At 49.8% G+C, this 25,872-nt stretch overlaps 1 protein-coding gene across 3 annotated transcripts in view; it reads left to right on the forward strand.

Moving 5' to 3' along the window:
• The first annotated feature begins 380 nt into the window (after positions 1 to 380).
• The window catches only part of SLC13A3 (solute carrier family 13 member 3), a 45,234-nt gene continuing 19,742 nt past the window's right edge, over positions 381 to 25,872 (forward strand). Inside the window, exons 1-7 of one of the 3 annotated variants that reach the window (XM_047069105.1) lie at positions 390 to 640; positions 3,291 to 3,451; positions 13,419 to 13,485; positions 16,735 to 16,905; positions 19,777 to 19,902; positions 22,504 to 22,602; positions 23,576 to 23,680. In XM_047069105.1, coding sequence (XP_046925061.1) covers positions 405 to 640; positions 3,291 to 3,451; positions 13,419 to 13,485; positions 16,735 to 16,905; positions 19,777 to 19,902; positions 22,504 to 22,602; positions 23,576 to 23,680 — 965 coding nt within the window. In that variant the 5' untranslated portion in view covers positions 390 to 404. Of the gene's footprint in view, positions 641 to 3,290; positions 3,452 to 13,418; positions 13,486 to 16,734; positions 16,906 to 19,776; positions 19,903 to 22,503; positions 22,603 to 23,575; positions 23,681 to 25,872 lie in introns of all 3 variants that reach the window. The other 2 variants (XM_047069107.1, XM_047069106.1) reach the window with 2 other exon arrangements.

The following is a 25,872-nucleotide window of genomic DNA, read 5'->3' on the forward strand; positions in this document are numbered from 1 at the left end:
CTCATTAATACACTGTCTGTACTGGCTTCCTTCTGTTTCACTTCCCTGTTGCCTTTCCAGAACTTTCTGGGATCCTCTACCAACTAAATTATGTTCAGTCTCATGCTCATCTCGGCGTCTACTGCTGAAACAACGGAGTGTTTTGTTTAATCCTCAATAGTCCTATAAAATGGACAGATGTCGCTTCCCCCTTGCACACTTGAGCAAAATGGGGCTCAGGTGATGTTATCTGTTCAAGGCCAAAGCTCTGGGCACTCACGCTCTCCACACCCTCCCTGAGGAACATGCTCTGATGGGCGCTGCCCCAGGACCTCTTCTCGCCCTGCCGCTTGGGGCTCCGCTGACCCCTCCTGAACTACATCTCCCCCTTGCAGGAAGGCCGCTGCCTGTTTGTCATCCTGCTCATGGCGGTGTACTGGTGCACGGAGGCCCTGCCCCTCTCGGTGACAGCCCTGTTGCCCATCATCCTCTTCCCCTTCTTGGGCATCCTGCCCTCCAACAAGGTCTGCCCCCAGTACTTCCTGGACACCAACTTCCTCTTCCTCAGCGGTCTGATCATGGCCAGCGCCATTGAGGAGTGGAACCTGCACCGGAGAATCGCCCTCAAGGTCCTGATGCTCGTTGGGGTCCAGCCAACCAGGTAAGAGGGACCGCATCCCTTGGAGCCCAAACCCACCCTTCCCGGTCTGGTCCGGTCACCCAGGTCAACAAGCTTATCGTGTCCCACCTGCCATTGACTCATTCAATCCCCGGATGTTTCGCGAGTCAGACACAGTGCTGGGCTCCTGAGTGGCTCTCAGAAGTGCATGAGAATCACCCGGGGAGGCCACTTGAAATGCAAACCCCAGGCCCCACCTGGGTCCAGTAGTTTTAGAGAGGGCCATTTTAGCAGTGTGACTCAGGCCACTGGGGGCTGAATCCCACCTTTCCTGCTCTGGGAAATGACTTCACTCCTCTCTCTTTGCCTGTAAAGTGAAGGTATAATAGCTTAGACCTGTAAGAGTGCAGTAAATCCTGGCCGATATCATCCTACTTTGCTATTTAATAGCCCAGATGCCAAGGCTGGTGGGGAATGGGGGACAAGATGGCCTTGGAGAGATAGGGTGGCAGGGTCCATTTCTGCAGGGCCTCAGGCTCCCTGGCTAGGATTTGAACTTTTGTTCTAAGAGAAATTCAACGACCTATAAATAGGGTTTCAGGGGTGCCTGGGCGGCTCAGTCGGTTAAGCGTACAGCTTTGGCTCAGATCATGATCTCGCTGTCCGTGAGTTCGAGTCCCTCCTCGGGCTCTGTGCTGACAGCTCGGAGCCTGGAGCCTGTTTCAGATTCTGTGTCTCCCTCTTTGTCTGCCCCTCCCTCGCTCCTGTTCTGTCTCTCTTGCTCTCAAAAAAGTAAATAAATAAACATTAAAAAAAATTTTTTTAAATAGGGTTTCACTGTTCTTTTAATCTTTTTTTTTCTTTGCAATTTGTTGCATCTTAAAGATCCCTTGCTAGAATAATGTTTTTAAATGCCTAAAGCACACAACACATAGGATGGAAAAAAACAACAACCACAGCAAAAATGCAGTCATCCAAGTAGATTTTTAAAAACACACATATCTGTGGGGCGCCTGGGTGGCTCATTCGGTTGGGCATCCGACTTTGGCTCAGGTCATGATCTCGCAGTTGATGAGTTCGAGCCCCGCGTCGGGCTCTGTGCTGACAGCTCGGAGCCTGGAGCCTGCTTCGGAATCTGTGTCTCCCTCTCTCTCTGCCCCTCCCCCGCTCATGCTCTGTCTCTGTCTCTCTCTCTCAAAAATAAATAAACATTTAAAAAATTAATAAAAAAAACCCCACACACATTTATGATATAGTCCCATATGCACTCCTTTACAGTAAATGGTAAGATCTAGCGACTGACCTAATAACAACTACAATAACTCCCTCTAGTCCCAGTGTCAGTGATATTCCAAGATGTTCGCGACTATTACGGCATGATATGAAAATATCTGTGATCTTAATTGGCAACCGAGTCCCAGGCACTTCTGCTCCTATTGAACTTTGTTGCCTTTGTCTATCCCCAAAGGAAATACTTGATTTCTATTAGATATTAATACAATAGAGATGCACCTCCCCCTCATTTCTATCCTGAATTTTATCCACACTGGTCATGAATCTCTGCTTTAAAGAGTTCTAAGGTGGGGAATGACATGACTAGATTTGCATGAAAAAAACCACGCACAATTCCTCTAGGCTGCCGCGTGAGAGCAGACGAAGAGTGAGACACCGGATGCAGCCTAGTTAGGAGAATGTTCTGGGTGTCCAGACGAGACAGGGTGACGGCTTGGACTGGGGTGATGGCAGTGGAGATGAGCTTTGGAAGCTCTTTGGTTGATAAAGTAGCCGGGGGTAATGGTTAGGGAGAAGAAGGTTCTACATAACTCCTAGGTTTCTGGTGTCGACTGTGTGTCCAGCACTCTGCCCGACTCTGTAACTGTGTTTCCTCATGTCTGTGGGAGAGAGTCTAGCTGTAGAAGTGATTCCAAGAAGTGAGTTCGTTGTCAGAACAACGAAAAACAGTGTGACACTAGTCCAGAAATAGATTTTTAAATGCCGCATGACATTCTAGAAGAAATCTCAATCGGTGGAGGAAGGAAAGGATTATTCAGTAAACGGTGAAGGTTGGAATAACGGGCTTATCCTTTGAACAAAAAGAAACTACTTACATCTTGCCTCGTACTATCCATCTAAACAAATTCCAGGTCGATTAAGGGTTCAATGTAAAGCGAGAAGATCATGGAAGTCGGATTCCTATGGGTGGGAGGGGCCAAGCAGTGGCAGGCAGGCAGGGGGTCAGGGCCTGTCTGGGTGTGCTGGTGAGTTCAGGGGAGTCTGAGGCGGTGCCTGGTAGGAATGGGAGGGGAACTGGGAGAGGAGGCTGGCAAAGGTGGTTTGAGGGGATACGGTGGATGGTCTTGGGGGCGCACCAAGGCAATTTTATTCTGTAATGGAAGCCATCGAGGACTGGGGGACAAAGGGGAGAAAATTTCGGGGCTCGGTGTCTTTGGACTATTTTGCCTGGGGGACCCATGGCCAGGTGAATCCGTGGCCATGTGGAATCCGTTTCCTTAGACCTGAGATAAGGCTGGCGAATGGATCTGGTCCCCACTCGGTCGCCTGGCTTGTCCCCTCTGGGCCTTGGCTTTCCGTCAGTAAAACAAGTGGCTGGATTCCTCAAGGTGGCAAAGTGGGACCAGAGGACCTCCTGGGCCCCCGTTCTGGATGCGTCTCTAACTCCCTCTGTTCCCAGGCTTATCCTGGGGATGATGGTGACCACCTCCTTCCTGTCCATGTGGCTAAGCAACACCGCCTCCACTGCCATGATGCTGCCCATCGCCAGCGCCGTCCTGAAAAGTCTCTTTGGCCAGGAGACTCGGAAGGACCTCGGCCAGCAGAGCGAAGAGAACGCAGGTGAGGCTGTGGAAAGGCACCGGGCCAGCCCCCCGACCCAGCACGCAAGAGTGGGAGCAGGGTGTCCAAAAGTTGCAGGGGATGGTGAAGCAAACGCACTTGCTGAGCATATATTATGCGCTGAGTGTTTACATAATAATAGTAACTGACAATTAGCGAAGTCAAACCTTGACACCTTTGTTTCTTTCTTGAATTGCATTCACTGAGTGCCTACTGTGTACCCAGTGACGAGTTCAACACTTTGCCTACACTGTCTCTTACTTCTCAAAACAACCTTATGAAGTAGGTACTATACTTACGCCTGGCTTCAGAGCATTTGAAGAAATGCTCAGCATCGCTAATCCCCAGAGAAGTGCAATGTGCACAGACCCTGTAACCCGGTGGTTTTGCTCCTGGATGCACACGCCAGAGGAGTTCCGACGCAGGTCCACGAGGGGACAGTTGGGACGGCGCTCACTGCCTCGTACTCTGTGGTGGGGTGACTTGGTAGCCACGTGAACGCAATCACCAATAAAGGGGAAGGTGAAGTGCGTGCTGTTGAGCCCCGTGCTGCTTTTAGGAGCAAAGAATTCGTTCTAGAAACGGATCTCACAGAACACAGTTGGGATTGAAAGAAGCCAGAATGAGAGACAGGAGACAATGCCATTATGTAAATTAAAACTTCACGCAAGGGGCCACTTGGCAAGAACATAAGCAGATGAGAGACTACAGATTAAACACATCAGCACGGTTGCTCTGGGAAGGATGGGAGTGGGAAATGGGAACCAAAGGGACTAAATAAAGAAGTAAATAGGGACGCCTGGGTGGCTCCGTCGGTTAAGCATCCGACTTCGGCTCACGTCATGATCTCACAGTTCGTGAGTTCGAGCCCTGTGTCGGGCTCTGTGCTGACAGCTCAGAGCCTGGAGCCCGCTTCCGATTCTGGTCTCTCTCTCTCTCTCTCTCTCTGCCCCTCCTCTGCTTGTGCTTGCTCTCTCTCTCTCTGTCTCAGAAATAAACATTAAAAAAAGAAAAAAACAAATAAAAAGAACAAAAGAAATAAAACAAAAGAACGGCCTTGTACAATAAGCAGTGAGAATGGGATGTGATTCACTCGAATGCTGGAAACTGTGTTCTTAAGAAAATACAAGTAGCTGCTGCATTCTTAGATGACTAACCAAGGGCTCAGAGAGGGGAAGTGACTTCCCCAGGACACAGCAGATGAATGGCCGAGCCCAGCCTTGCACCCCGGCAGTCCGGTTCCAGAATGTGCTATCTTACCCATGGGACCAGCTGCATCTGTGAGAATGCAGGTAAATGTCTACCTGCAAGTGGCTTGAAAAATAACGGTTTGTTTTCCTCAAATATCAACAAGTCAGGTGGAGTGCCTGGGTTGGCTCAGTCAAGATGATTTTGGCTCAGGTCATGATCCCAGGGTCACGGGGAGTGCTCAGAGTGGAGTCTGCTTGGGATTCTCTCTCTCTCTCCCTCTGCCCTTCTCCCCCACTCACTCTTTCTCTCTTTCTCTAAAATAAAGAAAGAAGTCAGAGAGAGGCAAAGACAGGATTGATTGATTGATTCAGAGACACAAAGATGCCAGGACTTTTCACTGGCATCTCTGTGATTCCCTTGATCTTTCCCTCCCGGTTGCAGCAGCTGCCCTCTTCTGTCTGCTTTCAAATGTCTTCCTTTTTGGGGCGCCTGGGTGGCTCAGTCGGTTAAGCGTCCGACTTCGGCTCAGGTCATGATCTCACGCTCCGTGAGTTCGAGCCCCGCGTCGGGCTCTGTGCTGACAGCTCAGAGCCTGGAGCCTGTTTCAGATTCTGTGTCTCCCTCTCTCTGACCCTCCCCCGTTCATGCTCTGTCTCTCCCTGTCTCAAAAATAAATAAAACGTTAAAAAAATTTTTTTTAAATAAAAAATAAATAAAACGTCTTCCTTTTTATTTACATAAATGCAGTTTAAAAGGAAGCTTTAAACCAGTTCATGTGTGGACAGAAATCTCTAGTTCATGCCCAATATTGAGTCTGTCTTTGCTCTTTTAGTGATAGAACCCCCCCCCCCCCATGGGCACGTGGCTTTGGAGAGAAAAAGCTCAATTTCCTGGCTGCCCTTGCAATGAGGCGTGGTCACGTGACAAAGTTTGACCAATGGTATGCGAGCAGGATGGTGCCTGCAGCTCCCGGGTCCTGCCCTTCCTGCCCTCCACTCCTGCTGGCTGGAATGGGACCTGACCGAGAGAGGGGGTGGGAAGTGCCACCCGGGAAGCCACATGTTGAGTGACAGATGGGGGAGCTTGGGATCATTTTTCCCGGATAACACAACCAACGCCGTTCGTGAACCCATGGGCTCTGAGTGCTAGTTGTATATTTTTTGAATACGTGTTAAAATTAATATATGTGTTAATAATCTAAACAGTGATCCGTGTACCATCTAAGTTCATCTCGTTTACTGTGGTATGAGTCTCTGCCTATGATGCAGTGAGGGGTTTTGTTTATTTTATTTCCACATCGGCCCTGCGAGCTAGGAACGATGAGAACTACCTTCCAGGTGAGGTTCAGAGAGGTGAGGTGACAGGTCCAGAATCAATCACACTGTTGGTAAAGCAGCAGAGCCAGGATCTCTGCAAGGTCAAAATCTTCCAGGTGGAAGGGAAGAGATGTTCTACAACAAGAGTCAGAAAACTTATTGTGGGGGCGCCTCGGTGGCTCAGTGGGTTGGGTCCGACCTCCGCTCACAGTCCGTGAGTTCGAGCCCCGCGTCGGGCTCTGTGCTGACAGCTCGGAGCCTGGAGCCCACTGCAGATTCTGTGTGTGTCTCTCTCTCTCTCTCTCTCTCTGCCCCTCCCCTGCTTGGACTCTGTCTCTCTCTCTCTCTCTGTCTCAAAAATAAATAAAAAAAATTTTTAAATGTTTTAAATACATTTTTAGAAAAAGAAAACTTACTCTGTAAGCGTCCAGATAGTAAATATTTCAGGCTTTGCTGGCCACACCATCACTACTGCCCAAACTCTGTCCTTGCAGAGAGAAAGCCTCCACAGGCAATATGTAAATAAGCGGGTGTGGCTGGGTTCCACTGAAATTTTATTTATGGTTGCCGAAATTACAATTTTGTGTAATTTTTTACATCACGAAGTATTAGGCTTCTGCTGACTTTCTCCAGCCGCTTAAAAACGTAAAAACCATTCTCCAGGCGCCCGGGTGGCTCAGTCAGTTAAGCGTCCGGCTTCGGCTCAGGTCATGATCTCACGGTCTGTGGGTTCGAGCCCCGTGTCGGGCTCTGTGCCGACAGCTCAGAGCCTGGAGCCTGCTTCGGATTCTGTGTGTATGTGTGTGTGTCTCTCTCTCTCTCTCCCTCTCTGCCCCTCCCCTGTGCACACTCTATCTCTCTCAGTCTCTCAAAAATAAGTTAACGTTAAAAATTTTTTTTTTTTTTTAATGTAAAAACCATTCTCAATTGGCAGGCAGCGGGCCAGAGTCAACCCACGGGCCATAGTCTGCTCACTTCCACGGCTTCATCGGTTTTCGGACTGTTTCCCTTGGGCGTTGGGCTTCAAGAGAACTGCCTCACGGTCACCCTGGAATGGTGACTCAGCTCCTTCTCCGACTTCTACCCCACTTCCTCTGTTTTATACGCTGGGCTTCCGAGGAACGATCACAGATGTTTCCTGAGCACTTACTTCAGGCCAGGGTTCTTGGGGGCCTTACATCTGAATGACGTAGAACCAGCATTGACTCCATTTAGCAGATTGGCAACCGAGGAAGCAATTTAAGAAAAGAGGCTAGAGTAGCCTCCAAGGTCACACAGCTGCACAACAGGGGCTCTGGTATTTTGAATCTTGGCTGGCTGACTTCAGAGCTTGGACTCTTAACCTCTGCTAGTCTGTCTTGTACACAAGATTTTTTTTTTTCTCCCAAGAGTTTAGTGGCCAGGAAAAAAAAAAAAAGAGAGAGAGCCATTTCCTTCGTTATAAAGATGGAAGATGGAAAAATCTGAGATCCAGGAAGGGGAAAGGACTTGCCTACAGTCACACACAGTGTTGGGTGCAAGGCGAAATCCAGAATCTTCTCCCATATGCTGTAGGATGTCAGGAGGTAGGAGACCCTGGAAGGCAGGGGCAGATACCTGCTTTCACAAGTGGTAGGATCAGAGAGCAGGACTGATTAATGATCAGGCCTGAGTCCTAAAAGGAAGGCTAATTCCAGTGCAAAGAGAGATGTTCCCTTCCACCCAGTCTCTGTGCCCTGTCCTGGTGGCAGGCCATGAGTGAGGACAGCGGAGGAGGGAGTGGAGACTGTTAGTGGGCCAGGACGGGGGGGGAGCAGGCTCCTGGGGGACCTAGGTCCATGAGGGACACCCAGAGCAACCACAGAGATGATAATATGAGCTCTCATTTCTTGAAGACCCACCGGCCAGACGTGGTGCTTAATTTTTCATACTCGTTAGCTCATTTTATAACAGTACCAAGAGGTAGGTGAGCCCCATTTTACAGAGGAGGACACTGGGGTTCAGGGAGGCAAAATGATTTGCCCAAAGCAGCGTGGTTAGTTAGTTGCTGAGCTCTGTCTGAATCTAGAATCTACGATTGTAAAAGACGAGGCTGGCTTACGATCCTTCAAGATAACGTCATTCAAAAAGCAATGTTTTAGGCTAGGTTAAGCACTGCCCTCCTCCTTCACTCCTCATTCACGAGGCCAGAAGCCGGGGGGGGGGGCCTTTCCGAGGCCCTTTTCTCATCTGTGAAATGAGGACACCTCCCATTTCGTACATATCGTTGGGAAGCTGGCATGAGATTCGAGAGCCTGGCGCACAGGATGTGGTTGATACATGGCGGTTATATAAAAATCACTAAGATTTCCAGGAATAGGGGAGGAGCAGGTGATACGACCCTACCCTTTGGTGCACCTTTAAGTTTCCTTGAACCTCTAGTGGAGAGGGATTTGTTTGTTACCCGTCTCCTCCACGGACCCCGAGCCCCATGGCGGCTTGCGTCAGTCTTTCCCGTTGCCGTGAACAACCTACACGGGTAGAGTGTTGTTCACCCAGAACGCTGTTTGGCACGTAGTAGGGCTTCAATAATTGTGTGGCGTTAATGGATAAATGAATGAACGGATCAGTTATGTCACTGTTCTTTTTAAGTTTTTATTTACTTATTTTGAGAGAAGGAGAGAGAGAGAGGGTGCAGGGGAGGGGCAGAGAGAGAGGTGGAGAGAGAGAATCCCAAGCAGGCTCTACACCGTCAGTGCAGAGCCCAGCATGGGACTCGATCCCACAAACCGTGAGATCATGACCTGAGCTGAAATCAAGAGTCGGACGCTTAAGCGACTGAGCCACCCGGGTGCCCCAGTCACATCACTGTTCCAAACCTCAGTGGGTTTGGAACCTCCTCCATAAAATGGGGTATGAATACTTATTACCCAGACTGTTGCAACTGTTAAATGAATTAATGGATGTCAACCTGCCCAAGCTTGGGGGGCTTTGATACAAGATACCGAATTTGATACGAGAACTCTTTCCCGAATATCCCAGGCTTCAAGAACATGCTATCCACACACAGTTGGCTGTGCCAGGTGAGACCTGCTAAGAGCCAGGTGGGCGCTGTTGGAGATGGAGCGAGATTCAAGAGGTGGGGGATCAGCGGTCCTGGGAACAAGCCTGACTCTGCCACTGACCCACTGGGTCATCATGATCCAGGCTGTAAGCCGCCTCTCCGGGCCTCAGTTTCCCCAGATGAAAGGAGGACGGGAGAAACGGCCTAGCTCTCCCAGGCTCTTCTGAGGCTGCTGCAAGATTGCAAATGGGAAAGTTCTTTGGGTCCCTCAGGGATTGGTGTTATTTCGGCAAGACCTCTCGTAAGCTCCAAGCTCCTAACCGGCCAGCCATTTTGGAGACTTGGCCCCCACTGGCCGATTTGCGCATGGTCACCTGGATCACTGTGGTCACAGGAGGCACGGGGGTGCACCCTGGGTAAATAGTTAAGAACATTCAGCATCTTGGTCTTTCGTGGTGTGTGTGTGGTTTTTTTTCAACTGCATCCTCGTGGGCTTTATTATCATCACGCTTATGAGGAAAATGATGCTCGGCATATAAGTTTTTCATCTTGCTGACTTGTATAAAGAGGTAAGACTCCTTCCTTATCTCGTGCGCTATACTGATAATTGCTGTTTACTGTTGTACCTGCACAGCTTTCTTTCTCTGCCTTGCCAGTAGCGGGTACGGTCTCATATTGGGGCCCCCCAGCTCAGTTGCTGGTGGCCACCAGCTTCCGTAGATGAGTGACAGGGGCCAGGTGGGGACTGTAGCAGACTGCCTGCGAGCACAGGCCCCTCGGAGGATGTGGGCACCCTCTGGAGGCCACAGTCTCCCCCACCTATAACTTGGGGTGAGGGTTTTCAATGCTGGCCGCACAGAAGAATCAACTGCTGAGCTTTTAAAAAAATACCGAAGCCCAGGTTCCTCTCCCAGGCTGCTAAACCAGAGCTTCTAGGTGGGGCCTGGACACTTCTAGGAAATTCTGCCATTCCTCAAGGGTGCCCAGAGCTGCCTTGGGTTGTGCCTGAAACGTTAGCGAGCTCTGCTGAGGTCTAGATGCCGTGGGACAGCTGTGGTCCCAACCCAGGTAGGAAGTGAAGGGTACAGAGGAAGGTAGAGGTGAGTCGGGGCTGGGGGGTTACTGGGTCCGAGTTCTTCATGTCTGGCCTTGCCCTGGGGAGCGACTTTGCCCACGATCGTAGGCGTCCTATTAACGGCCCTGACTTCCTGCTTCAATGCCCTGGCCTCCGGCCCCGCTCATTGGATGTGGCGGTTTGCTCCAACATAGGAGCCTTGGAACCCTCATCCCCGTGGCCCAGGGTGAGCCGATCTGCATTCAGCCTTTGGACCTCTGCTGGCGATTAGCAGGCCCAGCCTTGGTAAAATGACAGTCAGCTCCCACAGATCCCACTCCCTGTAAATACCAACAGGGAAGAAACAGCCCAGTGCGGAGAGGGGAAGGGACTTCTTCCCCAAGCCACATAGTGAAACAGGGAAACAGCTGGGGCTGGAGTCGAGACCCTTCCTCCCAAACACACATCTGCAGTTAAACAGCTGGAGTTTATTCTGGTTGTCCCAGTGAGAGAGCACAAGCCACCAGCAGCCGTGATGGCCTCCGTCAGACGCGTTACAAAAGACCTCTCATGGGCTGTGGGCTTTGGCTGGGGCATTTGTGGGCATCTAAGGAACCTTGCTCTAGATTGAATGACATCGGGAGTCGGGGGCAATTCTACAGGTAAAGAAGTAGCAGCCATTCATTCGGCAAGAGAGGGTGTGCTTGGCATTTTGTGGCGGCAAGTGGCTTTGTGCTGTGACAAGATTATGCAGTGTCCTTGCTCTGTCTCACTTCATCAAGTCTCAGAGAGTGACTCTGTCTGATGTTGGCAAAGTGTAAGATGATTTAGCTCCAACAAGAGAACACATGGCAAATCTGGGCCAGACCAGTTCTGGACGTCAGGGGCCACTTTCTTACTCTTTCTCAAGAGTAACCCACATTTACTAAATCCTTGCTAGGCCCAGATTCCTGTTATATTCTTTCAGTTGGGATCTGGTCAACTTTGGCTCACTACATCTGGCCCACCTCCTGGTTTTTTTTTTTTTTTTATGCAACCTATGAACCGAGCATAGTTTTTATATGTTTAAATGGCTGAATAAATGAAAAGAATATTTTGTGACATGTGACAATCATATGATCTTCAGATTTCAGCATCCAAAACTAAAGGTTTAGCCACACATATTCATTTATGTATTGTCTGTGGCCATTTCATGGCAGAGTTGAGTACGACAGAGACGTATGGGCCCCCCAAAACTAAGATATTTACTGTCTGGTCCTTTACAGAAGAAGTGTGCCAATCCCTGCTTTATTTGTTTATTTTTGTGTTTATTTATTTTTGAGAGAGAGAGAGAAACAGGGTATGAGCAGGGGAGGGGCAGAGAGACAGAGGGAGACACAGAATCTGAAGCAGGCTCCAGGCCCCAAGCTGTCAACACAGAGCCCATTGTGGGGCTCGAACCCACGAGCCATGAGATCATGACCTGAGCTGAAAGCAAACGCTTAACTGAGCCACCCAGGCACCCCACCAATCCCTGCTTTAAATGGTGTCTTAGTCCATTCAGTCTGCTCGAACAAAAATACCATGGATTGGGTATTTATTTCTCATAGTTCTGGAAGCTGGGAAGTCCAAGATCAAGGTGCCAGCAAATTTGTTGTCTGGTGAGAGACTGTTTTTTGATTCGTAGACGGCCGTCTTCTCTGTGTCTACACTTGGAAGAGGCAAGGGAACTCTATGGGGCATCTGTTACAAGGGCACTAATCCCATTCGTGAGGATTCTGTGCTTGTTACGTAATCACCTCCTAAGGGCCCCACCTCCTAGTACCATCTCAGTGGGGGTCAGGTTTCAACATATGAGGCTGGGGGAGATGCAGACATTCAGTCTATAGCAAATGGGTCAGCTCCTTAATCCTCTGGACAACTCTAGAATTATTACTTCCCTTTTATGAATTAAAGAACTGAGGTACAGCGAGACTAAGAGATTTTTCCAAACCCAGGTTTCTCAACTTCAGCACCGTGACGTTTTGGGTGGGATGATTCTTTGTGTGTGTGGAGGGGGGCTGACTTGTGCATAAGAGGACGTTTAGCAACGTTCCTGGCCTCCACCCACTAAATGCCAGTAACACCCCCGCACCCCCACTCCCACTCCCAGTTACGACAGCCAAAAATGTCTCCAGACGTTGCCCAGTGTCTCTCGGAGGCAGAATCGGCCCCAGTTGGGAACCACTGCTGTAAGCTTGCATCGTAAGTGATGGATCCGTGATCTGAACCCAGAACCTGTGTGTTCGGCTCTCCCTCACACCCTCAATCCCAGGGATAGGTTCTCTTGTTCTTGGTGATGCTTTCAGCTGCAAAAAATCTTAATCCCTGCAATTGTTCTTGTCTCCAAAACACTGTTGAAGGCTTCCAGGGAGACCGACCTATTAGGCAAGGGGTATCTTTAAAAGGAAGTCAGATCCTGTCCTGACTCCCCTTTGCTCAAACACTCCCCTGGCTCTGCTCACATCTGACTCGGCGTAAACGCCGAAGTCTTTACTGTGAGCCCCAAGACCTCCGCGTGACCCAGCCCACCTCCTGCCCCCGCTCGCTCACCCCCGCTCCTTCCCTCACCTCACCTCCTGCCACCCTCTCCTGCTCTCCCTTCTTCTCAACATACCAGATACATTCTCACCTCAGGGCCTTTGCACTTGCTGCTACTGTTGCCTAGAATCCTCTTCCCACGGCTCTTCCTATGACTGGCTCCTTTTATTTTTTATTTTTTTTTTTTCCTCTTGGCTCCTTTTATCCTTGAGGTCTCAGCCGCCATCAGCTCATGGTGTCTTCTCAGTTGACTTGGTCACAGCCGCCCACCTGCTCCCCTCCCGACTCGGCAATCACTCTCCATCACACGACCCACTTTCTTCTACATCCCTACCTGAGATGTTCTTTCTTCATTGCTTGTCTGTCTCCCCTTCTGGAATATAACCTTCCTGGGAGCCGGGAGCTTGTTCTACATTATTCACCGTGTATTGCAAGCTCATAGCCAATAGCACATAGTAGGTGCTCAACAAATACTGAATGAATGAATGAATGAATGCATGTATGGGAGAGCAGGGTGACTGACCCATTACTTAGAGCTAGTCTTTCGTAAACATCCCATTGCCAATGGCAGCTCAGGGGAGTCCGGAGCTGAGTTACCGGTTGTCTAGAGGACTTGCAGCGTAACCCCCGTCCACAGGCCCAGGACCATCTCCGAATAGGAATAGGTGGGACGGAAGGATGGAATCTCAGGTGCCTTTTTGAAAAGTTCAATTAACGGTATAGGAGGGGAACCCGAAGAAGCCCTTTCCGCTGACGACGCGAGAATAGGAACACTCCTATCCACTCACCATATTCCACTAAAGACGTCCTGTTCTTCCCTCCCAGCTGCTGTGCGGAGAAACGGGCTGCACGCGGTGCCCACGGAGGTGCAGTTTCTTGCTGGCACGGAAGAGTGAGTTCCCGGTGCACTCGATAGAGGACCCAGTGCTTGATCCGAGGAGATGATGACCAAGAATTCAGTGCTGCAAGCAATCCTCCCCCAGCCCCCACTTTCTCCAAATGACCTAGTGCCCAAGTTTCTACCATTCATCCCTTTGGCTTAGGCCAAAAAAAAAAAAAAAACCAAACAAACAAAAACCAGTGCAAATGTGGACGGCAAGGGCAGGGGAGCACATGAGGTCCCTAGAGGTCTGGTGCAGTGGCGCATCTGAGAGGAGGGGCCGGCCGAGCGGGAGCACGCAGCTCCGAGACGGTCAAGGAGGAGAAGCACGCAGACAGGGGTCAAGAGGCTCTAAAGGCAAAAGTATCCTAAGAGACGATCACAAGCCTCACAGCTGTGTGACTAAGGAAGCCTCTCCGCCTCGATGGCACGTTTAGTGTCCCATGTCCTTTGTATTTGGCAGTGTGCTTAAGAGCTTGGGGTTTGGGAGCCCTGCAGACCTGACTCTGGTTCTGTGGCTCGCCGGCCGTGTGATTGGGACAAGTCAGTCAGGTTGGTTTCATCCACCGACTGGGCGTGACGTTGGTACCCACCTGAGAGGGCTGTTTTGAGATGAAATCAGCTAACGTCGATCAAGTAGGTCGCCAGGCCCTACGGGCACAGGTAGCGCTTGTGGTTAATGGCATTGTTCCCTTGGTTTGTTGGCGATGAAACGGCAGGAAGTAAAGTCGCCTGCTCAAGGCATTGCTTGGCACCAGTCAGGTCTGTTGTATGCATCCAACGAATATTTATAGACAGCTGAACAACACCAGGCACCGCCGGAGATGCAGCAACAGGCAAAAATCCAGCCCTTGTGGGGTTTACATACCAGGGACAAGACACAAACATATGAGTGGAATTCATAGTATGTCAGATGGTTGGTGAGAGCTATGCAGGGGAACAAAGCAGGAGAGAAGGCCGGCGGGGGGGGGGGGGGTGGCCTGCGGGGTGTGAAAAGGCAGCTTTAAAACAGGTGGTCAGAAGGTGACACTTAAGCAAACACCTGTAGGAGGTGAGGGTCATGGGGGCCCCATGGGAAGAGCGGTCTCAGCGGAGGGGCCGGCAGGTGCAAAGGTCCTGAGAGTCCAAAGCGGCCAGGAAGCCAGTGTGGCTGGTGGAGTGGATGGCAGCAGTTGGGGTCCGAGAGATCACTTGTGTGGTGGTGGAGAGGCAGACCGTGAGGGACCTCCTAGGCTAACGATGTAGCCTTGACTTTGAACGAGAGGGAAGCCAATGGAGGGTTTTGGCAGAAGAGAGACATGATCTTATGTCTGATTGTCTTATTCTGTGGCCTCCGCTCCTTCCTGGCACCATATCCGGGGGCTTTGAGTCCAGCTTTGAGATGTGGTTTCTGTGAGTGGCCCGGCCACTCACTAATACATGCAACCTAGGAATCTGTGTGGGCCATCTGCCCATGCAGAGCTTGTGCTGAATCTATGGGAAAAGACTCAGTCCTCGTTCTTCTAGAACTCTGTGTCCACTGAATGAACACCCCATCCATTGGATGGGGGCTCCATATCCATTGGAGTGGAAGTCCCCTCTCTGGGCCTTAGTTTCCCCAACTGAACAAAGAAGTGCTTGCACGAGGTGAACCCTAAGGCCCCTTCTGCTCTCATTCTCATCGTGAGGCTGAGTCTGGTCCCCTAGGCCTGGGGACCCACAGTGCCTGCCAGGACTTTCACCCTGAGAAGTCAGGCCATGACATCAGTCTCCAGCCGCCTCTTGTCTTCCCTTCCTTTTAGACCCCAAATCATATTCCAGTTGCCTTCCAGATAAGGGGCTTCTCATTAGCAATTAAGGCCAGAAGATATTTGAAGTATCTTTGATTCCTTAAAAAAAAAAAATTGATCTGTTATAGAGGGACAATTGTTAATGTCATTCATTTAGAAAAATTTTATAATTGCACAATGAAGAAGAATACTCTTTTTTTTAATGTTTATTTATTTTGGGGAGACAGAGAGAGACAGAGTGTGAGCAGGGGAGGGGCAGAGAGAGAGGGAGACACAGAATCCGAAACAGGCTCCAGGCTCCGAGCTGTCAGCACAGAGCCTGACGTGGGGCTCAAACTCATAAGCCGTGAGATCATGACCTGAGCCGAAGTCAGATGCTTAACCGACTGAGCCACCGAGGCGCCCTGAAAAAGAATACTCTTAGACAAAAAGAAAGATGTACCCAGCATCTCAGTCCCGAAGACAGATTAAAACAGGGGAATACTATTCTAGACTATTTCTGGATGCCTCTCTATGTACATAAATGCATTTTTAAAATAAAAACGTTGATAATGCTGTATATGCTCTTTTGTAACCTGCTGTCTCACTTAATGGAACGTGGTCAGCATCTTTTCACCTCAATAAATTGGTGGCAATGCCATTATCTTTTAATTATATAATTAACAATTCTTAAATTCATTCTTTCCCAATCCTCTTAACTGCACCAGAAAAACAACCCAGAAAATATAAAGAATAAAGGAGGGAAAAAATTCCATAATTTCATGCCCAAGAAAGGCACTTTAAAAATAACTTTGTGTATACCATTCTAAATTTTTCTTAATACTCACGTATTCATCAAATATATGAATATTTTTAAAATAAATTAAGCAGTTACGTACCCTTTTTCACTTCATATAATGGACATATTTTATCCTAATAAACATCCGTCTAGATCATGTGGGGGGGTTTTTGTTTTCGTTTTTGAGAGAAAGAGAGAGCACTAGCAGGGGAGAGGGGCAGGGGGGAGAGAGAGAATCTCGAGCAGGCTCCACAGTGACGTGGGGCTCGATCTCACGACCCGGGATCATGACCTGAGCCGAAATCAAGAGTCGGACGCTCGACTGACTGAGCCACCCAGGTGCCCCTAGCTCATCATTTTTAATAGCCGTGTTGGTGTTCCATCCAGAAAGAGGATCATTTTGATCTATCGAATCCCCTTTGGATGGAGATTAGGGTTGTTTGTAATGTAAACTATATTTAGTGCCGTGGTGAACTCATACCCACGCCCGAGGCACCTGCCCAATTATTTCTTTGGGATTAATTCTGAAAGTAGAACGTTTGAGCTGAAGGGTTGCACGTCTTTAGAGGTTTTCCATGCCTGTGCCAAGCTGCCTTCTAGAAAGACCACTTAGTTCTCCCAACCCAAGCGATGCTCCCCCCCCCCCCCCCCCCCGCAGAAGGCCAGAAATTCTGAAACGTGTTCTGAATGGCTTCTCTTTGGGTTTGTTTAAAGCAAAGACTGCCCTGAGGCGGAGGCTCCCTTGGACTGCAAGAAGGAGGGGGAATACCACAGGAACATCTGGAAGGGTTTCCTTATCTCCATTCCCTACTCAGCCAGCATTGGGGGCACTGCCACCCTCACGGGCACGGCCCCCAACCTCATCCTGCTTGGCCAGCTCAAAAGGTAAAGGCAGGTGCTCCACGGGGCACGGGGGTCTCTGCTCCTCCCACCCCTCCTCCTCTCCTTCACTCAATATTCGGGGAAATATGTACCGAATGCCGTCTATGGGCCAGGCTCTGGGGACCCAGCAGTGCACAAGCCCAGAGAAGGCCCCGCGCTGGGGAACTTCCATTTTGGTGGTGGAGACAAGCAATAAAGGAAAAGGCAGCTGGATACATATGCAACGGTGTGATAAGTTATGGAATCAAATAAAGCGGGAGAAGGGTGCGGAAGGGATAGGAGTGGGTGCTATTTTACAGAGGCTGGTCAGGGATGTGCTGCCTCTATAGCAAGGTGACATCTGGGACCTAGAAGTTATGTGAGCACAGGAAGGAGGAACATTCCAGACAGGGATAACCGGCGTGGTCAAAGGTGAAAGGCACAAAGACCAGGAGCGCAGAAGGCAGAGGGGAGGGAGTGTGGGGGCACAGAAGGTGAGTTGTTAGGACCCCAGCTTTTGCTGCCAGTGAGATGGGGAGCCCAGTGCAAAGCTAAGAGCAAAGGAACGACATGTGACATCGGCTTTGAAAAACCAACCCCGGGGCGCCTGGGTGGCTCAGTCAGTTGGGCGTCCGACTTCGGCTCAGGTCATGATCTCACGGCTGGTGGGTTCGAGCCCCACGTCGGGCTCTGTGCTGACAGCTCAGAGCCTGGAGCCTGCTTCGGATTCTGTGTCTCCCTCTCTCTCTGCCCCTCCCCTGTTCATGCTCTGTCTCTGTCTCAAGAATAAATAAACATAGGGGCACCTGGGTGGCTCAGTCGGTTGAGCGTCCGACTTCAGCTCAGGTCACGATCTCACGGTTCGTGGGTTCGAGCCCCGCGTCAGGCTCTGCACTGACAGCTCAGAGGCTGGAGCCTGCTTCCGATTCTGTGTCTCCCTCTCCCTGCCCCTCCCCTGCTCATGCTCCGTCTCTCTCTGTCTCAAAAATAAATAAAAACATTAAAAAAATTTTTTTGTTTAAAAACCAACCCCACTGGAGGCGTTGGGCTGTGGCCGTGGCTGTGGCCGTAAGGTCCCAGGAGAAGCTCTGCAACCAGGGCCCCGGGCCAGCAGTGGAGCGAGCCCTGCCAGGAGCTAGTCTCCCCATTGCCAGAGCTGTTCCAAGAGTGGCTGGGTGGCCGTCTGTCAGGGCGGGAGAATAAAAGAGAAGGATTCTCAGATGGCATATGACTTGTCAACTCCGTGATCCCAAGCCCCTGGGTTTGAAGATGTAAGCAATCCCAGGTATTGCCAGATTCCGTTCCTACGATGTACAGATTCCAGGATCTGAGAGGCGAGGATTCTAAGATCCCTCTGCAAAGGGAGGGAACATCAGACGTTCACTTAGTCCACGTGAAAGCATTTGGCAAACACACACAACAGACGTATTTAATATTCAACATGGCCCCAAATGCGGGCCAGCTCCCTTACCCGGTACTCAGCCCAAGAATCATGGACCTCCTGAGATGATGGGGGAAAGCCGGCTGTGATGGTCTTCCAGAGAGGAGGTTTGCTATCACTTCCCATCAAAGTGGTTTTCGCGGGAAATTCCGAGCACACCCGTCTTTTAACCTCCTAAGCCAATTTTCTTTCATTTGGAGAGAGACCGAGAGAGTGCGAGTGGGGGAGGGGCAGAGAGAGAGGGAGAGAGAGAACCCCAGGCAGGCCCCGTGCGGTCAGCAAGGAGCCCAACACGGGGCTCGAACCCACGACACCGCGAGAGCACGACCTGAGCCGAAACCGAGAGTCAGGCGCTTAACCGACTGAGCCGCCTACGGGCCCCCCGAGCCGATTTTAAAACCTTAACTTTCCACTATATTCTCAGGTCCTGAAACCTTTTGATTTTAAAAGCTGGTGATAGACACCAGTGATTCTCAGCCATGGGTGCATATCAGAGTCACCCTCCCGGGCTGCCTGGGTCTCTGTTGCAGAGATTCGGATTCAGGAGGTGTGGGATGAGGGTAGGGCTCAGCACTTCCCCAACTGACTCAGCCCGCTGCACGACTTCGGGTTGTCTTTTCATCTTTGAGCAGGCCTGGCCATGCCTTGTGGGTTTTGGTTTGTGGCTTTGTTTGTTTTGTTTTGTTTTTAAGGACTGCAAAACGGAAAGCCAAGATGGTCCTGCTTGCCACGTGGGGACAAGCTGAGTTGGGCCCTTTAGTGCCCTCAGTTAGAAGGAAGTACCAGCAAAAGGGCGTATGGGCTGGGAGGACAAAGCTGGAGTGCATCCCTGGGCTGGGCAGGAAAGATGTGGGCTCTGGGGCCTTCCGGGGCAGATGCTGAGTTGCGGGGTAGCGGGGAGCAGGGCAGCTGGGGGCCGTTGCTGTCAGAGGGTTTTCAGGCTGCCTGCCCACCCTGATACGAGCAGGACTTTGTTCCAACTTGAAAAGAAATTAAGGGAAAAAATGCTGGAGGCAGAAGTAAAAATATCAAATGTGAAGGATTTGGGGTAAATTACTTGTAAATCACATGCAAATCATACACAGCGTTTGACTGCATAAGCTTGGACCTTCTGGTCTGGCGGGAGAGGATTTAAAATGAATGCCAAATCATGCGGGGTTCTGATTCTCCAGCCAGGAGCGTGGGGAGGTGGGGGAATGGTTGCCCTGAGTGTCGCCCTTGGCCTTCGCTCCCCAAACACATTTTATTACTTCACTCTGATTATATTGCAGAACACTCAGGAAATGTAGGGGGAGAAAACTGAAATACGTTCAATCGCACTGGTAATATTAAACGTACTGTTGTTTATTATGTGTAAACGCCCATGCTCTCGCTGAGAAATCGCTGCGCGTACATACGCCGTGTGCATCCGCGAGGCTGACCTTGGCCGGCTCTCATCTCCCCTGTTTCTCCAGTTTCTTCCCACAGTGCGATGTGGTGAATTTTGGCTCCTGGTTCATTTTTGCCTTCCCTCTCATGCTGCTGTTCCTGCTGGCGGGCTGGCTGTGGATCTCCTTCCTGTATGGGGGAATGACCCTGAGGTACCCTCATGCCTACCGTGAGCTTTGAGCCTGACGGGGGTCCCCGCTTCCTTCTCGCTGGGTAGACAGCGGTCTTCTCAAGTCTAGTTTCCTCCTGTGTAAACGAAGGATCGTCACTAATCTCGTGTCACCTTCTCCCAGGGTGACTGTCGCAGAGCCCTCACCTCCCGGGGATATGAGGATTATGGGTAGTGGGAGCTGCCTGCTAGGCCCAGACCCTCAGTTAATGGCCCCCATCGTCGGCAATTTACGGTTGGCGTCCTCCTTTAAGTACTCCCACTTTATGGGGCCCTGGTGCAGGAGCTGATTTGGGGTGGCGCAGGGCATTAACTAACATCGACTCATACAGTGTGAAAAAGAATCCCTTTGCCAACTCCCATAGAGGGAAGCAAGCGTCTCTTGGGTGATGAGGCCACCGTCCTACCTAACATTTCCAAACCAGCTTTTTAAACAAAGAACGAGTGTCAGTTCCAGAGACGTAAGCCAGCAATGGTATCTGGCAGAATGTAACGATTGCCCTGCTTTCGTGTGTTTATTTTTATGATTACGTTTTTCTAACAAGTGATTCTTGTTTTCCATTGATGGGAGCGATATAAAATGTTCTGTTTACATACGTAATTAAAGACTGCAATGATGAATCTATTAGGAGGAAGGTATTAAGCAAATATGAGCCAAAGGCTCCGATCATGGCGTTCCTTGACCCAGACGCCATCCGGAACTCCCCCCTAGCAGAGACTCGGGGTTCAAAGCCTGCATTAGCCCGGAGAAGCAAGTCCTGACTTTGGACTCAGATGGACCAGAGTTCAAGTCACACTTCCATGTGACCTTGAGCAATTCTGTAAACCTCCCCGAGCTTTTCATTTCTTCACTTGTGGATTAAGGCTAAAAATTAGCTACAGCAAAAGTACAGGCTGCATGAGGGAGGGTGTGTAGACTGCCCAGGACTGAGCCTGAAATAGAGCCCTTTTTTCCGGTCGACTTGGTTTCATCTAACAGACACCTGCAGCCACAAGAGGCCATGATGGAGGAAATGCAGTGTTCAGTGACAGGTGTTTCTGGGTAACAGAGAAGTTTCAGGCCAATGACGTGACAACACCTTCACTCGGCAAATATCTGCTGAGTACCCACTATGTGCCTGCTACGGTTGTAGGTATTGAGCGTGGAGCAGTGGGCAGGGCAGAGACCATCCCTGCCCTTGGGGGGCTTGCACTCAAGGTGGGGAAGACAGCCAGTCATAAGTGCCATGAAGGAAAAGACCGTGACATATGAAGGTGCACCCTGGAGGGCTCTCACCTAACGGGGAGGTCAGGAGAGCCTTCTTGGGGAAGGGACTTTTTTTTTTTTTAATGTCTATTTCTTTTTAAGAGAGAGAGAGCATGAGAGGGGGAGGGCAGAGAGAGAGAGAGAGAGAGAGAGACAGAGACAGAGACAGAATCCGAAGCAGGCTCCAGGCTCTGGGCGGTCAGCACAGAGCCCAACGTGGGGCTCAAACTCGTGAACCGTGAGATCATGACCTGAGCCGAAGTTGGACGCTCCGTGGACTGAGCCACCCAGGCGCCCCCAAGAAAACTTTCATGTAGATGAATTTCTCAATCCTTCTCATGTGGCTCCTGAATTTTCAATTACAGTTAGAAAGATTTCCCCATTTAGGAGTTGTAAAAAAACAAACAAATAAACAAGAAACTCATGTTTTCATTTAGTTTTAGTTTTTTGTTTTTTTTTTACACTGAACTCTTTGATCTGTTTGGGTTTATTCTTAGGGTGCAATGTGAGGTTTGGATCCAACTTCATTTTTGTTCCAGATGGCCGTCCAGGTGCCCAACGCTGTTCATTCATTGGCACACGAAAGTTTTTAAAATTTGATGAAGTCTGATCTATCTGTCTTTGGTTGCTTGAGCTTTTGGTGTTATCTCTAAGAAATAGTTGAAGTTGAAATCGAAGGCCAGAAAAATTTCCCCCTGTGTTTTCTTCTAAGAATTGTATACCCCTAGCTTTTATATTTAGGTCTGATCCCTTTTGAGTTATTTTTTTTTAATATGATATGAGATAGGGGTCCACATTGACTCTTTTTCCTGTGGCTATCCACTTGTCCTGGGATCATTTGTGAAAAGACTACTCTTTCCCCACTGAATGGTCATGGTACCCTTGCCAAAAGCCAGTTAAGCATGGAAGTATGGATTTATTTCCACACTTTCAGTTCTATCCCATTGATCCGTATGTCCAGCACCACTGACTGAATAGTTCATCGTTTCTACACCAGTCTGAGAGACCAGCTGTGTCGTAGACGCAAACCCCCAATCTATTTCTGGGCCTTTCTGTTTGTTCCATTGGTTTATTCATGTGACTGTTTGACCCCCTACAAAATCGGAAGCCTGGGAGTCCTCTGATCACATTCACTTTTTTAGAAGACCATCCAGGCTGTAGGTGGGAAGGACAGATTTTGGAAAGGCTTCCCCAGGGGCAGGAAGGCCACTCCCAGCGGCAGCCGGTGCTGTCTCCGGAACAGAGAGAACGAGGCTTGGCCGGGGCGTGGTGGGGTCGTTAACAAGTTAGTCGTACCTTTGCAGTGGCCGTTCCTAACCTCCCTGCTCTCTGTTCCAGGGGCTGGAGGAGGAAGAAGAAATCCGAGATCAAGACGGATGCAGAAGATAGAGCTCGAGCAGTGATTCGGGAAGAATTCCAGAACCTGGGACCCATCAAGTGCGTGGTGTGGGGGTTCCTGGCATGGGGAGAGAGCCCAGCGTAGACTTCACTTTTAGGAGAGTTACCTCCTGGCCTGACCATTGGATCCCTAGGGGCTGAGTCCCGGGAGGGAGGGAGGTCTCAGGACGATGGCCTGGGAGCCTAGAGGTGGAGGGTAGGAGGGTGGTTTACACAGTCAGCCTCTTGCCCTGGTGCTGTGCAAACACTCTGAGGACCGGGAAGCCCCTCGGCGTGTAGTTGGGGTGGGGATCGGCTGCCCTGTCCTGGCTAAAGCACCCTTTCCCTTCCGGCACACGGGGTACCCCCTGCCTCGGGCAGCTGCTGGGACCTTTTTCAATGCATGTTTCCCATGTGGTGAAAACGCCTAGGAGTCAGGGGGCCTGCACCCAAGACTGGCTCTGCCGCCTACTTCCTGTGTAGCCTTGGGCAAGGCACTAACCCGCTCTGGGCCCTGCTCCCCAGTCTGTGAGATGAGCACCTTGGGTAGATGTTTGCTCGGACGTTGGGGGATTGTCTGTGTCTGCCCCTGTCCATGTCTGTCTGCCCCCTCTCTGCATATAGTTATCTAACTTCCTCTGCGTGTATGACTGCTCCCGTCTCACCTACCTCTTGGCCGTTTCCTTCTTTTCGGTTTTTCTGCCTCTGCTTTGCTCTTTCTTTCTCTCTGTTGAGTCTCCGCCTCCCCCGAAACCTTGGGAAATTCCCAGAGGGAGTGATATAAATAGCTTGGGGGGACGTGGTGTTTGATGCTCAGGAAGGATCCTGGGGGAGTGTGGAAGCCCCTGGACGGGAATCCCTTACACCCCAGGATACCCTTCCCCTCACTCTGGGGAGTGAATTACCTCTTGCAGCTTCTCGGAGGCAGGGCCTGGGCCCATCACAGCCAGCGGGCATCTGCCCAAGGCCTTCCCAACGCTGTGGTCCGCCCAAAGCCCACCATCACTGTGGCGCCTGCCTGTCTGTGCCACAGGTTTGCCGAGCAGGCCGTGTTCACCCTCTTCTGCGTGTTCGCCATCCTCCTCTTCTCCCGGGATCCGAAGTTCATCCCTGGCTGGGCCAGCTTCTTCACCCCTGGGTGAGACTCGGGGGACCCGGAGGTGGAGCCCAATAGGGAAGATTCTGGGATGGGCCACCTGGGGCGGGGGGCGGTGGCTGGGTGTGTAACTTTGTCCCGTGTAACTATAAACAGCTCCGTCCTTTACTCTGAAAAAATTTAGGTTCAGATGATAAAACGCTTGGGGTTCTCACGTGTTAGGAACTTTTGCCTTTGAAATCAGACAAAACTGGGCTCAAGCTTTGTAAGCTTGGCCACTCACAAATTGCGTACCCCTGAGATCATCATCCGCTCATGCATTCTACATCTTTAAATGGCTAAAAATCAAAAGATAAATGATATTTGTGACAAAGAAAATGACATGAAATTCAAAGCTGATTGTCTGCAAATAGAGTTTCATTGGGACACACAGCCACACCTATTCATTTATGGATGGTCCGCAGCTGCTTTCATGGTGGTTAGTTGGAGAAGAACATTCTGTAGGAGGCTGCAGGTGGCTTCTCAACGATTTTAGTTTGGACTTGGGTTAGGCTTGTCATGAAGGCGAATATGTCTTTCAGATACTGCAACAGACAGTTGGAACCGTAAGCCTAGAAGCTCGGAGGAGGTGTTGGCTTGCAGATATAATAAATCTGGGAGTCATCACAGAAATTTGGAATTTAAGTCCAATTAAGGAATTGATGGGGCCAGCTAGGGAAAGAGTAAAGGGAGAGTGCAGAAGATTCTGAGGACCCCCAACATTTAGGAGCTGGGTGGAGGAGAGAAAGGGGAGAAGCAGTCGGGGAGGTAAGGTGGAAAGCCTGGGGCAATGAACCAGCCAAGGCCAAGAGAGGAGAGCGTTTTAGTAAAGAGTGAGCGGGCGACCACGTCAGATTCTGGTACGTCAGAACACGAGTAGATAGGAAATACGTCCTCTGGACTCGGTGAGAGCTCATGATTTCCATTAGCACCATCCAGTAGAAATAGAACGTGAGCCACGGATGTAATTTTCCAGTTTTAGTAGCCACGTTTAAAAAGTCAGAAGAACCAATGAAATCAATTCTAGTCATATCGTTCACTTAACCCACTATATTATTTCAACACGCGATCTACATAAGAAATTATTGAGATCTTTTACTTTTTTTTGCACTAACTCCTCAAAGTCTGGTGTGTAGTTTAATTGCAGCCCATCTAAGTTTGCTCTTGCCAGATTTCAAGTGTCTACTAACTGCTGGCTACCATTTATTTATTTTTTTTTTTTTAATTTTTTTTTTCAACGTTTATTTATTTTTGGCACAGAGAGAGACAGAGCATGAACGGGCGAGGGGCAGAGAGAGAGGGAGACACAGAATCAGAAACAGGCTCCAGGCTCTGAGCCATCAGCCCAGAGCCTGACGCGGGGCTCGAACTCACGGACCGCGAGATCGTGACCTGGCTGAAGTCGGACGCTTAACCGACTGCGCCACCCAGGCGCCCCAGCTGGCTACCATTTAGATAGAGCAGCTCTACTCACGTAACTCTTGGGGCCTCGGACTCCCCCCCCCCCGGGTTAAATGGGTGATATAAAGTCCTCATCTCATGTGGGTTGTTATAAGGAAGAAATGATGTCACTTCATCGAGCCAAGAGGAGAGGCTCTTACTTCCACTGTCTTCTTTTCCCAGGATGTAGATGCTTTGTTATTTTTCTCAGATGAAAGATGGGTGTTGTAAACAGGCCAACAAAGCAAAGAGAATGAAAATCACCTAGAAACTCAGTCTCCAATTCTGACACACATCTTTCCTGACTGAAAAATGCCTGTCTGGGAACTGTTCTCCATCTCAATCCCATGGGTAGTTACAGGACTGTATACATTAGCCAAAACTCAAAAGTATATTACCCTTCAGATGGGCACGTTTGATTGCATGTTCATTATACTTCAATAAAGCTAATTGAAGAGATATATGCAAACTAGCTAAAAAGAAACCTATCTAAACAGAAGATCTTTTAACAGAAATGTGAGTACAGGAGACATATAAGTTGTGATCTGCTTTTTTTCTTTTTGTTTAATCGTAAAAGTTATGCATAATCATAACAAATTCAAACAATGCTGAATTGAAGAACTAAAAGTTATTCTTCATTTAACCTCTGTAAATGAAGAGATTTTCACAATTAAAACTTCGTGTCTGACGTATCTGATATACACACACCCTCGCCCATAATAGTAGGTACACACAGACATATATGTATGCATATT

This window comes from Lynx rufus, unplaced genomic scaffold, assembly GCF_022079265.1.
Source record: "Lynx rufus isolate CCGP_SWC_20201006 ecotype Redwood Valley unplaced genomic scaffold, mLynRuf1.p SCAF_8, whole genome shotgun sequence".
Lineage (NCBI taxonomy): Eukaryota > Metazoa > Chordata > Mammalia > Carnivora > Felidae > Lynx > Lynx rufus.